Source organism: Amyelois transitella, chromosome 30 (assembly GCF_032362555.1).
Source record: "Amyelois transitella isolate CPQ chromosome 30, ilAmyTran1.1, whole genome shotgun sequence".
NCBI lineage: Eukaryota > Metazoa > Arthropoda > Insecta > Lepidoptera > Pyralidae > Amyelois > Amyelois transitella.
The window spans coordinates 4,330,221-4,345,304 of record NC_083533.1 but is presented as its reverse complement, the minus strand read 5'-3'; the positions used below and the strand labels follow the sequence as shown (position 1 = coordinate 4,345,304).

General features: G+C 38.8%; 1 protein-coding gene across 1 annotated transcript in view; it reads left to right on the top strand.

Annotated features, from left to right (window-relative positions):
- The window catches only part of LOC106138895 (tau-tubulin kinase 1), a 68,915-nt gene that overhangs the window by 48,252 nt on the left and 5,579 nt on the right, over nt 1–15,084 (top strand). The window contains exons 18-31 of the mRNA XM_060952945.1: nt 89–157; nt 866–951; nt 1,922–2,023; nt 2,752–2,889; nt 3,580–3,684; nt 4,574–4,706; nt 6,362–6,513; nt 7,118–7,238; nt 8,246–8,342; nt 8,794–8,871; nt 9,321–9,381; nt 11,094–11,199; nt 11,853–11,967; nt 14,219–14,360. Of these exons, the coding sequence (XP_060808928.1) occupies nt 89–157; nt 866–951; nt 1,922–2,023; nt 2,752–2,889; nt 3,580–3,684; nt 4,574–4,706; nt 6,362–6,513; nt 7,118–7,238; nt 8,246–8,342; nt 8,794–8,871; nt 9,321–9,381; nt 11,094–11,199; nt 11,853–11,967; nt 14,219–14,360 (1,505 nt within the window). The remainder of the gene's footprint in view (nt 1–88; nt 158–865; nt 952–1,921; nt 2,024–2,751; nt 2,890–3,579; nt 3,685–4,573; nt 4,707–6,361; nt 6,514–7,117; nt 7,239–8,245; nt 8,343–8,793; nt 8,872–9,320; nt 9,382–11,093; nt 11,200–11,852; nt 11,968–14,218; nt 14,361–15,084) is intronic.

Genomic DNA, 15,084 nt, shown 5'->3' with positions numbered 1-15,084 from the left:
TGATCGTTGACCCTGTCTACCCCGTAAATGATGGAGACGTGCTATTGTATTATGTTCATATGTATGTATGTATAAATGTATTTTTCAGGCGAAGCAGTGAGCCCGCGTATAGTAGCCGACGTGGACAGTGTACACTCAGACACGCATTTCAAAAGAGGTGGGTTACATATATTTATAGGTTTCGATACATACATATATACATATGATCACGTCTTGCGGGATAGATAGAGCCAACAGTCAAAGACTGATGGGCTACGTTCAGCTGTTCGGCTTAATGATAGAATTTAGATTCAAATAGTGACAGGTTGCTAGCCCATCGCCTGAAACAGGAATCCCAAGGTTGTAAGCCCCTATCCCTTAGTCGCCTTTTACGACATCCATGGGAAAGAGATGGAGTGGTCCTATTCTTTTTTATATTGGTGCCGGGAACGACACGGCACCAATATAAAAAATGTATATATATAAAATATATTTCGATTCTTGTCCTAATTACATATATACATACATACATACTTTTAGTTACGTCAGAGCTAAGAGTCGCAAATAGACTGAAAGGCGACGTTCAGGTATATAATGTAGTAATAGTAGTTAACGTCGGTTAGTATACAAACTAATGTACGTTCCCCCGCCGTTAGAGCGTCGTCGGTTGGTATACAAACTAATGTATGTATGTAACATGGAAAATTTCGTCGTGAACATTGTTTCATTTGTTAGAGCGTCTTCGGTTGGTATACAAACTAATGTATGTATGTAACTTGTAAAATTTCGTCGTGAACATGGTTCTTGTGTTAGGGCGTCGTCGGTTGGTACACAAACTAATGTATGTGTGTGTGTTATAACGTGTTTCTCGTGCGTTCCGCCCCAGGCCCGCGCCGCAGCCGCCCGCGCGCCGACCAGAGCTACACGCAATTCGCCGTGATGGACGATGAGAACGTGTCCGCTTTACAACAGGTAAGAATGAATTAGAATAGAATACATACATACATACATACATACATACATACATATATACATACATACATACATACATATATACATACATACATACATACAGACATACATACATACATATATACATACATACAGACATACATACATACGTATATACATACATACATACATACATATATACATACATACATACATATATACATACATACATACATATATACATACATACATACATACAGACATACATACATACATATATACATACATACAGACATACATACATACGTATATACATACATACATACATACATATATACATACATACATACATACATACATACATATATACATACATACATACAGACATACATACATACATACATACATACGTATATACATACATACATACATACATACATACATACATACATACATACTGTACTGTTTTTATTTGTAATGTACTCCTTTAGTGAACAATAAAGCATTTACTTACTTACTTACTTACTTACATATATAAAATCACCCCGGTTTCCCGGAGGGGTAGGCAGAGACTACCACTTTCCACTTGCCACGATCTCTGCATACTTCCTTCGCTTCATCCACATTGATAACTCTCTTCATGCAAGCTCGGCGGTTTCGGGTACTCTCGACCTGACCCTTTACCAGGACGTCCTTAATTTGATCAAGATACGTTCGTCTAGGCCTTCCCACTCCGACCTTTCCCTCCACACTCTCCTTTTATATCTGCTTAGTCAACCTGCATAATTACTATAATACTAAGAAGATAAATAAATAAATTAATTTGCTGAATTTAATCTTATTTCAGAATTTTAATTCGATATTAATCAATAATCGATCATCGATAGTTTCTCGTTGTGTGTTTTTCGATGCCGAAAAAAAAACAAGGATAGGAGAACGTCTCGTTCCCGTGCGTGTCGTAAAAGTTTAAATGTATATATTTCCCTCACAGGTGACTAAGGGAGGTGCGCTAACGCTGGTGTCACTATGGAAGTCTCAATTCGACGACTCTGAGGAGACCACGGACAATGAGTGGAAACAGGAACAATTACAAGTAAGATACATACATACATACATACATACATATTATCACGTCTATATCCCTTGTTGGGTAGTCACTCAGTATCAGAAGAAGTTTTAAAGATTTTATTATTGTATAAATTTTGAAATTGTGGAGATGAAATAAACACTTTTATAATTTATTATGATAATAAATTAAATGTTATTTTAGAATAATAAAATATTGTTCGTTTACCATCCATCATGCGCTGGCCGTCAAAATTTAAATAATTATCTTTGTAATTTAGAATAGTTTTTTTTTTTATTATTGTAAAATAATATATGTATGTATGTTGTATTTTTAAACAATATATTTTAGATTAGTAATGTAATTTGCCGTGTGGTTCCCGGCACCAATAGAAAAAAGAATAGGACCACTCCATCTCTTTCCCATGGATGTCGTAAAAGGCGACTAAGGGATAGGCTTACAAACTTGGGATTCTTTTTTAGGCGACAGGCTAGCAACCTGTCACTATTTGAATCTCAATTCTATCATTAAGCCAAATAGCTGAACGTGGCCTTTCAGTCTTTTCAAGACTGTTGGCTCTGTCTACCCCGTAAGGGATATAGACGTGATGATATGTATGTATGTATGTATGTAATGTAATTTTCTTTATTCACAATTCGTTAACATTATTTTTTAGTTGGTGACAATAAAAATTAGTTTGTTTTTTTTTTTCAAACGTTCAAAAACCAACCATATTTAAGTAAGTACCACTCCAGTCCCCAGAACACCGGTGCAGTCGGAACCCCCAGACTGGCGTCTCGGCCGTGTCCAGTTGTTCCAACGCGCCCAGAACGCAGGTGGTCAACAATGCGCAGGCGCAGCCGCCGGCGCAGACGAACAAACAGACGGAGCAGGTGAGCAAGTTTAAAAAAAAAATATTTGTCGCAAAATGTCTAATTAAGTGCGCAAAATGTCAACGTTATAGTGCAATAAGACGACGTCTTAAGCAAAAAGTGATGATTTTTTTTATCCTCTTTAATGTTTAGTCAAACACGCGACAGACCAAAAAATTATGTATTGTATATGATTTCCATTTCTTAAAAAGAATAACGTCAAATAGATTAGATGTGGTTATTGTATTTATTTGGAAGACCAACAACCGTTTCCAAAAAATAGCGCCACATATGTAAAACAAATGGTCAATCATACAGGTCCTCACAGATACAAAACACTAATACAATAAAGAAAAAAACCAACTTCAAAACGGAAACTAAAAAGTAAAAATTAAATTAACTTCTACAAATAATTTCGACTTAATTAAAAGAAACATAAACAATTTAATTATTAAGTATTAAATAACTTCGAAGACGGTGCCAAGTAAATACTACAAAAAACTTAGTGTTAGTAACAAATAACTTTTTACCTACTCCAATAATGATATAAGTTAGCATTTAGTTACTGTATACAAAAGAACTTAATTCCATCAACAGTTAAAATATATATATATAATTATTATGATACTCATCTCCGGTCAGCCATCGACCACAATATGTATAAAATACAAAATTGTATAATAACCACATCCAATCTTATCTGACCCTCAGACTGGTACCTCAGCGGTGTCGAGCTGCGCTAACGCGCCCAGAACGCAGATGGTCAACAATGTGCACGCGCAACCGACGGTGGAGACGGACAAACAGCCTGAACAGGTAGGAATACATACATACATAAAATCACGCCTCTTTCCCGGAGGGGTAGGCAGAGACTACCTCTTTCCACTTGCCACGATCTCTGCATTTCATATCATTCTTCGCTTCATCCACATTCATAACTCTCTTCATGCAAGCTCGGCGGTTTCGGGTACTCTTGACCTGACCCTTTACCAGGACGTCCTTAATTTGTTACTATTCTAAGTTTTGATAATTGTGAAGTTGATGTTGTTGAAGAAAATGCTGCAGTGCACCGCTTACCGCTTCATCTGCACTGACGCCTTGGAAGCGGCAGTAAACTTAGATGTTGTGAAACCAAAAGATATGACAACTATCAAGTGGTGTTGAAATGTCCCATAGTAATTAATTAACATACATACATATATATGGTCACGTCTATATCCCTTGCGGGGTAGGCAGAGCTAACAGTCTTGTAAAGATTGATAGGCCACGTTCAGCTATTCGGCTTAATGATAGAATTGAGATTCAAATAGTGACAGGTTGCTAGCCCATCGCCTAAAAGAAGAAACCCAAGTTTTTAAGCCTATCCCTTAGTCGCCTTTTACGACATCCATGGGAAAAAGATGGAGTGATCCTATTCTTTTTTGTACTGGTGCCGGAAACCACACGGCACAAAAAATTGAATTAATTGTAAGTTGTATTAATTGTAATTAATTAAAATGTTGAATTATTTTTATTTAATACTTTATTTTAATTTATTTATTATTCAGATATCATGATCCACTTTGTTAGTAATACAGAAATCTTAGAGATAGTGTTAGTAAATGTATATGCAAAAATTAAATTTTAAAAGGTACCTAATAAAAAAAAAAGTAATGTATTATAAGTATGTATGTATATATGTAAGTAAACATCTCGTCGTTCCCAGCCGGCCACGTCCCCCGGCGCGGCGGCGCGCACAGAGCCCCCGCGCGCGCCCGCCACCCTCAACATCCCCGGGATCGCTGCCTATCCCCAGCTGAGGCCCGCCTTGCCGAGGTGCTGGACCTCACCTGCCATCGGTAAGATTGATATCATTCTACTACGATAAGAAATCGGATAATCGGATGCATATTTTACCTAAACTAATATTTTGGCTAAGAAAGTATGGAGGCGGCTTCTTGGTTTCGGGATTCGAATTATTTTGAATCCCGGAAATTTTATTAAACAAGAAATTGAAACTTATCGTATATTTATGGTATGATAAACACCTTTATAAACATAAGTGATGGATGATCATATTTATTAAAAAATTACCTACCTACCGGGATTCCAGAATTATACCGCGTGATTTTTAGACAGTACGAATACAGTTTATATTATTGAATACATAATTAGAACATTAAGTGTATCAATGCCGAATCCCGGAATTTGTGAGGTACAGAAGTACGTTCCATACTAACCCAACACCCCAACTTTAGGTAAATATGCATCCGAATATCCGATCTCTAACTATGATAACATGCGTTAGTCATTGATGATGTGTGTGTATGTTTGTTGCTGTTTCAAGCGAAAACTAGTCAACACCTTTGAGATATCTTGGGGGTGTGTGCCGTGTGGTTCCCGGCATCAATACAAAAAAGAATAGGACCACTCCATCTCTTTCCCATGGATGTCGTAAAAGGCGACTAAGGGATAGGCTTACAAAGTTAACACTGTCTTTCTACTATCTTATGAAGGTATAACATACATACATGTGGTCACGTCTATATCCCTTTCGGGGTATCCGGAGCCAACAGTCTTGAAAAGACTGAATGGCCACATTCAGCTATTTGGCTTAATGATAGAATTGAGATTCAAATAGTGACAGGTTGCTGTTCCATCGCCTAAAACAAGAATCCCAAGTTTATGAGCCTATCCCTTAGTCGCCTTTTACGACATCCACGGAAAAGAGATGGAGTGGTCCTTTATTATTTTTTCTATTGGTGCCGGGAACTATGATATGAGCATTAAATATGCCATTTATTAATATTTATACAGCTGAGCACAGCCTCTCAGTCTTTTGATGACTGTTGGCTTTGTTTACCCCGCAGTGGATAGGTATAGACGTGATTTTATGGTATGTTAACTCTCAATTTACAGTATTTTATATTCAATTACTCTTGTTTCAATTGTCTCTTCGCTCTTTCTACTCAATACGTTGACTGGAAGAGAAATGCATTAGCGATAAGTCCGCCTTTGTACCATCTATATCTGCTTTGTGCTGTTTTGTATGTTTTCTCTTATGGTGCAATAAAGAGTTTATCTATCTATCTCAATTTCTGTCGGCATTAGTGCCGGGAACCACATGGCATTAATACATACATACATATGATCACGTCTATATCCTTTGCGGGGTAGACAGAGCCGACAGTCTTGAAAAGACTGAATGGCCATGTTCATCTATTTGGCTTAATAATAGAATTTAGATTCAAATAGTGACAGGTTGCTAGCCCATCGCCTAAAAAAGAATTTTAAGTTCAAATTGAGTTGAAGGGAAAGAGATGGAGTGGTCCTATTCTGTTTTTTGTATTAGTGCCGGGAACCACATGGCACCAATAAGATGAGTATTAAATATGCCATTTATTAATATTTATACAGCTGAACCTGGCCTTTCAGTCTTTTGACGACCGTTGGCTCTGTTTACCCCGCAGTGGATAGGTATAGACGTGATTATGTTATTGTTTTTGGTCCACAGGTTCCCACGTGCGCGAGCTGTCGCCGCCGCTGCTGCAGCAGGCCAGCTTCGAGTTCGCGGGCGGCAGCCTGCGCTACCGCCTCGACGTCATGCGCGGCGTGGCGGCGCGTGCGCAGCTCGCCGCAGCAGCGCCGCGCGCGCGCAGCCTGCCCGTCAGTACTGTGATATATATTTATACTTACAGCGGCACGATGTATAGCAATTATACGTGATAACAGACATATATATGTATAGCGGCGTGATGTGTCGCAATTATACGTGATAACATACATATATATATGTATACAGGGTGACTTTTAATTCAACTGCATAAATTCAACTGTTAAGTGTACTCATCTAAAGGATATTTAAAAACATCAAAAGAATAATATCGGTTCATATTTCGAAAAGCACGAAAAAAAATTATTCCACCACCCCGGTCGGCGGAAAGGCGACGCGTAAGATTCAGAGGTCAACGACATAATTCATTCAGCTTAGCGATCTCGACAACTCTGTACTTTACTTGATCTTGATACTAGAAAAATTATTTATTTTTCAGACATTTATTTACATGTTTAGTTTTAATTTCTATTTGTAGTATTGGTCTTCAATAAAGCGTGTGACGTAGTTTTTGAGCGTTTTTTAAATGTGAAAATGATGACGTTTAATTTAAATAAAAATAGGCTCAAACGGCTCAGAAGCATGGGTATAGTCTACCTTTAAAAGGATACAGTTGTTTTAAATATCACCCTGTATATGATTATTATAACATTGCAGAGCATATCGTCTAGGGCTTCGCCCCCGCGGCCGGCGTCGCCGCCCCGCGCCGAGGCCACGGTCTCCAGCCGCCTCGAGATCCGCGTGCGCCCGCCCGACAGCCACTCCGCCGGACACTCGGGTCGGTGCTTCTTCTTCTTCTTCTTCTTTCTCATTCTCCTGGCTATTGTCCCAATTTATTTGGGGTCAGCCCTCCTAGTATTTCTGCGCCACACCACACGGTCGTGGGTTGTCTGTTTGTTAATGCGTGTACTCTTCAGTTGATTCTTTATTGTCTGCATCCAGGTCATTGGAGGTCTTCCGCGGGGTCTTCTGCCTTCCTCCATACTCAGAACTTTCTTAGTCATATGGTCATCATCTCTTCTCATTACGTGGCCGTACAGTGTGACGGAAATTAAATTATTAATTTTATATATTTATTATCAAATATATACTCGTAGAACCGTGCCGTTCCGTGTTTGTGCCGTGTGGTTACCGGCACAAATACAAAAAATAATAGGACCACTCCGTTTCTTTCCCATGGATGTCGTAAAAGGCGACTAAGGGATGGGCTTATCCTTCTACTATTATAAAGGCGAAAGTTTGTATGGATGTTTGTTACTCTTTCACGCAAAAACTACTGAACCGATTACCATGAAATTTGGTATGTAGGTAGCTGAAGACCCAGAATAACACATAGGCTACTTTTTATCCCAGAGTTCCCGCGGGATTGATAGGGTTTCCATGCGGACGAAGTCGCGGGCGGCCTCTAGTGTAGAAATAAAACAATTAAAGACTTAACGAAAATTAAAACAGTTTATTTAAAGGTCAAGCTATACAGTTGGCGGTACGCAGCGTAAGAGAAAAAAGTTGACGGATGGCGCCACAACCGGGCCACAGATAAAATAGTCTTGTACAGGCATGGGCGTTGTTTACATTATTCCAACAGCTTACATACTTGAGATTCTTTTTTAGGCGATGGGCTAGCAACCTGTCACTATTTGAATCTCAATTCTATCTTAAAGCCAAATAGCTGAACGTGGCCTATCAGTCTTTTCAAGACTGTTGACTCTGTCTACCCCGCAAGGGATATAGACGTGACCATATGTATGTATGTACAATAAAGTTTGAATAAATAACTTGTTACAGTTAAAATTCACTCCGTTGTGAGCGGCGGGGAGCCGCTGAGACCCAACGAGGAGGCTTCCGTGTATTACGACGCCACGGAGCACCACAGGGACAAACGGTGAGTCGCTGCCTACCCCCCCTACCCCCCTACCCCCATCCCCCTCCATCAGAGAATCATACCCGGTTGTTGTCGAAACGTGCCGTGTGGCTCCCGGCATCAATGGGGATGGAAAGAATAGGACCACTCTCATATCATTATCGTGGGTGTCGTTAAAGGCGACTAAGGGATAGGCTTATAGTAAATGGTTGCCAGGTCAGGTTGCCAGTCGCTAGAAGAAGAATCAAGTTTATAAGCCTATCCCTTAGTCGCATTTTACGACATCCATGGGAAAGAGATGGATTGGTCCTATTTTTTTTTTTGTAGCATTATCTACAATAACAACTGTCCGAAGTAAGAATAGAAATGTGGACGAGAGAATGCATTGCTGTTATTAATTGACTTATATGAAATTTAAATATGTAATAAAAAAAATGGTTATAATTATGTGTGTATGTCTGTTTGTCCACAGATCCTCAACCCGGAGCGTGGGCGATAAAAGCCAAAGCCCTGCCGTGGAGAAGACGAGGCTTGACGCTATTCCTGACAGGTATTTCTCTACACATGCTATATACATACAGTCAGTTGATTGATTGATTGATTGATTACATACATATAATCACATAGATACATACATATATACATATAATTACATAGATACATACATATAATCACGTTTATATCCCTTGCGGGGTAGACAGACCCAACAGGCTTGAAAAGACAGATAGACCGCGTTCAGTTGTATGGCTTTATGATGGAATCGTGATTCAAATATTAACAGGTTGCTAGCTTTTCGCCTAAAAGACTATCCCTAAGTCGCCTTTTTCAACATTTGCTAAGACATTAAATGGCTATTCTAATGTGTTTGAAAGCACACGGCACCAAATTATACCCTATAATGTTTTTTTTTTAAACCCATTATACACCTGACTTGAAGCCGGTCACATTAACCACTCTACCACCGATTAAAATTACTAATATATATAATATTTGTTTCAGTCCTGTCGTGAAACGTGAATCTTCCAGTGGTGGTGGCGACGGCTCGCAAAGTTTACGAGACGTGAGTATATATATATATATAAATATATACGGGACAAATTACACAGATTGAGTTAGCCTCGAAGTAAGTTCGAGACTTGTGTTACGAGATACTAACTCAACGATACTATATTTTATAATAAATACTTATATAGATAAACATCCAAGACCCAGGTCAATCAGAGGAAGTTAGTTTCTCATCATGCCCTGACCGGGATTCGAACCCGGGACCTCCAGTGTCACAGACAAGCGTACTACCGCTGCGCCACAGAGGGCGTTTGACGCCCTCTGTGGCGCAGCGGTGTGGTAAAGTCAAGTATTATATTATATGCTGTCCCGGCAAACGTTGTTTTGCCATATAAATATTTTAAGGAATTTCTAGTTAAAAAAAAATGTTAAGTGTGTACAACCCTTATTACTAAGGGGTATGAAAAATAGATGTTGGCCGATTCTCAGACCTACTCAATATGCTCACTTTCATGAGAGAAAGGTCAAGCCGTTTCGGAGTAGTACGGGAACGAACATTGTGACACGAGAATTTTATATATACACTAGCGACCCGCCCCGGCTTCGCACGGGTGCAAAATTATAAATGTTAATATACATAAAAACCTTCCTCTTGAATCACTCTACCTGTTACAAAAAACCGCATCAAAATCCGTTGCGTAATTTTAAAGATTTAAGCATACAGACAAACAGACTAAAATAGCGACTTTGTTTTATACTATGTAGTGATACATACATTTTCTCTAGAAATAAGTAGTGCCCTTGTACTGAGTTTAAGATTTTTTTCTTATTTTACTTGTTGTACATAAATATATAAATAAAAATACATATGGTCAAGTCTATATCCCTTGCGGGGTAGACAGAGCCAATAGTCTTGACAACACTGAATGGCCACGTTCAGCTGTTTGGCTTAATGATAGAATTGAGATTCAAATAGTGACAGGTTGCTAGCCTATCGCCTAGAAAAGAATCCCAAATTTGTAAACCAATCCCTCAGTTGCCTTTTACGACATCCATTTGAAGGAGACGGAGTGGTCCTATTTTTTTTTGTATTGGTACCGGGAACCACACGGCACATTTTATATACATATACATAATAATATGTGTTAAGGAAATCACCTATAGGCACTTTTCATATTTCAAATTCTCCCGCGAATGAACATGTGGCGACATCTCTACGCCACTCGTCACAAACATCAAATCACACAACAACTGTCAATCATCGCGAAGAAATTGACGCGCTCAACCAATAGCAGCGAAGAATCTAAGACGCTATTTCAAAGATTTCACGGATTGGAGCTATATATACAACCTCCGACACAACATCGTCTGTCGCGCGGTTCCCCAGGCGTCACACCAGCTGGCGGAAGATCTTCCCTTTGGTGGCGGTCGAGCCGAATCATCGCTCCCGCTACAAACATACGTCAATGTCACGGAGCCGCGTCATTTGATTTGTCTATTTGAAGAAAATACATTCATAACCGACTCGATATTGTACACTCTTAAATAATTTGGAAAAAACAGAAACTGACACCGTATTATAAACATTAAATGTCGTTTCTATAATTTCAGTTATGTAAGGAATAATTGAAATATGATATTCAATGTGAATACGTATTAATTAGACATTACAATGTAAAAGAAACAACTTGTTTAATTTCAGAGAAACTTAATTGTGTTTCATTGACGGTGTTATTGAAAAACCTTATATATATATATAATTTTCAGCGTTCGTCCGGCAGTACGTCCCGCATTCCCGTGTACGAGAGCCGGCTCGCCAAATGTCTGTCCTGGAGCGGCGACGGGCCCTTGTCGCCGCCTGACCTCACTCCAGGTATATATATATACATAGACACATATATATATATACATAGACACATATATATATATACATAGACATATATATATATATAATATATAAGGAAGGAAGGAAGGAAGTATAGTTACAAATATAAATTAATAAATAAATAAATATATACGGGACATTACACTGATTGAGTTAGACTTGTGTTACGAGATACTAACTCAACGATACTATATTTTATAATAAATACTTATATAGATAAACGTCCAAGACCCAGGCCAATCAGAGAAAGTTCTTTTCTCCTCATGCCCTGGCCGGGATTTGAACCCGGGATTTCCGGTGTCACAGACAGTGCGTACTACCGCTGCGCCGCAGAGGCCGTCAATCAAAGTTACAAAGTTTGTTATTCCTACAGTAGATGGAAGGAGGAGGAAGGATATATCGAGGAAGGCTTTAGGCTATATAGCATCACGCTGCATTTATAACGAGCAAAGAAATAATGGAATTTGTGAAAAAATTGGGAAAATTATTCATCCGCGAGGGCTTCAATGATGCCCAAAATAAATATTCCACGCGGACGAAGTCGCGGGCACAGCTAGTTCAATAAGTAACACTAACGTTCACCGAGCACCGCTCGGTTGACCAGGTACTATTTATATATATATATATTTTGCATCTTCCAGCGCTGAGACGTCGCCGGCTGAACGGCAACGAGAAGTACGCGGTGGACCCCGCGCGGGAACTGAACCTGAGGTTCGCGCGCCCCAGGCACCGGCAGCCGCCGCAGCAACGCGACAGGTGACTACATACATACATACACACACACACATATAAGTTTTTATTCGCAGCTTTTAACGACATCTACAAAAAGTATATAAACTCATGGATGTTGTAAAACGTGACAAAGGTGTAGGGTTATAAAGTTGAGATTTTTTTTTAGTACATATATACTTATTGAATCCCAATTTTATCATTGAGCCTAATAGGGATGTGGACAATTTTTGGGAAAGTTCCAAATCTATTCTTTCTTTCATTCCATCTCTCTCCCATAGATGTCGTAAAAGGCGAATAAGGGGTACGCTTATAAACTTGGGATTCTTCTTTTAGGCGATGGGCTAGCAACCTGTCACTATTTGAATCTCAATTCTATCTTAAAGCCAAATAGCTGAACGTGGCCTATCAGTCTTTAAAAGACTGTTGGCTCTGTCTACCCCGCAAGGGGTATAAACGTGATTATATGTATGTATGTATGTATAAGTTCCAAATTAACCCAAACTATTTATTATTGTTTTTTTATTACAAGTAATACCTTTAAATGAATTAAAAATTTCATTTCAAATTTCGCGCCAAAACGCGGGTACCTGTCTAACGCCCGCTGTGACGTCACATGTTGCCAAACATTGTCGAAGTTGTATGTAATGAATAGTTATGTGATAATAGTATGGTTTCTACATATTATAAATGTTGTGCGGTGCCGCAGTGTAAAAGTACAACTATTAAAACACCTGATAAACAAAAACAATGCGGAAAATGTGGCTTCAATTAGCCCGTCGTCGGGATCCGGCACTTGTATCTGCACAAAGTAAAATGTATTTCTGTGAGGATCACTTTGATGTAAGTTTAACTGTGCACAATTTTGTATCGCGACGAAGTTGGACATAACCCACAGCATCGTCTCCATATGTCTGCCTCGAGGAATAAGAAAATAATGTATTATTATCTTGATTGAAACTAAAAAGGAATGAAACAATTTGATAAAAAAATAACCTCAAAATCATATTATATTATTTTTACCTTACAATGTACCTTTTCGAGTTTAAAAATACCTACTATTACTATTATAATGTGTCTTGAGTATAATTACTTACATGGATGTCTTCACATTTCAAAATTCAGAAGAGCAAAATTTACTATTCGTTGCGAAGAAAATAAAGCAATCAGCCACCATAAAGCAATCAGTTCTTGGCAAATTTGAACTATCTGCCTTTATACATCCACTTTCCATTATGGGGAAAACCTTTAAAAATTTATTCAAAAAGATAATCGAGTAAATTTCGAAGAAGTTGCACGGAAAAATCACAGTAATAATGTGATGCAAATATCAACAAACACCAAAGTACTTGACAGCGAAAATTCTTGTTTGGCAACAAGTGACGTCACGCATTTTGATTGTCACCTGACTAGAGGGTGAAATATTTAATTACATTTTATTAAATAAAAATAATAATCCCTTGTTTATTGAGGAAAATATTGTGTTTTTTATTATTTTTAATTATAGAAACTACCTTTTCGTGGTAAAATTTTATATCTATTTGAGTGCAGTCCACATACTAATTGTTGAACGTGGCCTGTAAGGGATATAAACGCGATCGTCTGTATGTATGTATCTATGTATTTGAGCGTGCATCATCTTTTCTTCGCCAGCGTGAATATTTTATTATTTTCAGCACATTTCCTATAGTATTTAAAAAAAAATAATTAGAAATGTATAATATATGCACGGTGTGCCTTGTATAATATAAAAGCCTGGTAAAGGGTCATGTCAAAAGTACCCGAAACCGCCGAGCTTGCATGAAGAGAATTATGAATGTGGATGAAGCGAAGGAAGTATGCAGAGATCGTGTCAAGTGGAAAGAGGTAGTCTCTGCCTACCCCTCCTTGAGAGAGGCGTGATTTTATGTATGTACTAGAGGCCGCCCGCGACTTCGTCCGCATGGAAACCCTATCAATCCCGCGGGAACTCTGGGATAAAAAGTAGCCTATGTGTTATTCTGAGTCTTCAGCTACCTACATACCAAATTTCATGGTAATCGGTTCAGTAGTTTTTGCGTGAAAGAGTAACAAACATCCATACAAACTTTCGCCTTTATAATAGTAGTAGGATGTATACATACATAGATATATACATACATACATATAATCACGTCTATATCCCAAAAAAACTGTGGCCCACGTTCAAATAGAGACAGGTTGCTAACCCATTGCCTAAAATAAGAGTTTATGTATGTATGTATGTATGTATAATGTATGCGAGTTTGGCGCGCCCCAGGAGCGGGTCGCGCGGCGTGCCGGGCGCGCTGCTGGCGTCGCCGCCGCGCTCGCCGTCGCCGCCCGCGCCGCCGCCCGCGCCCCGGGCTCCGGCGAACCCCGCGCGCGCGCGCCGCTTCCGCCCGCTCGAGATCGCGCCCTAGGTGTGTAGACGTATCGAGAGATTATTGTTTGTGTACACTGCGAATTAGACGCTCGAGTCGCGGATAGGAACTGGACAAATTCCAAATTCGAATTCAAAATTTAAAATTCTAAATTCGAATTTCAAATTCAAAGTTCAAAATTCAAATTTCAAAAGTACTCGAAACCGCCGAGCTCGCATGAAGAGAGTTATGAATATGGATGAAACGAAGAAAGTATGCAGAGATCGTGGCAAGTGGAAAGAGGTAGTCTCTGCCTACCCCTCCGGGAAAGAGGCGTGATTTTATATATGTATGTATGTAATTTCAAAATTCAAATTTCAAAATTCAAATTTCAAAATTCAAATACAAAATTCAAATTTAGAAGCAAAAGTGACTTACTAACTGATCCATCTGAATTCATATTCAGACCTTTTATTCATTACTATTAGACACTTGAACATCACTTAATAATTGTCATAAATCTTTTGTTATCACAACATTGGTTTGACGTCAAATAAATTACTTAAAACTAAGTTTACTGCCGCTTCCAAAGCGTCAGTGCAGGAGAAGCGGTAACGAACTGCACTGCAACATTTTCTTAAAAAATGTTAACTTTACAATGTAAATTTGTTTATTTATTTAATTATTCAATATATCTGAATGTGCCGTGTGGTTCCCGGCACCAATACAAAAAAGAATAAGGCCACTTCATACCTTTTCTATGGATGTCGCAAAAGGCGACTAA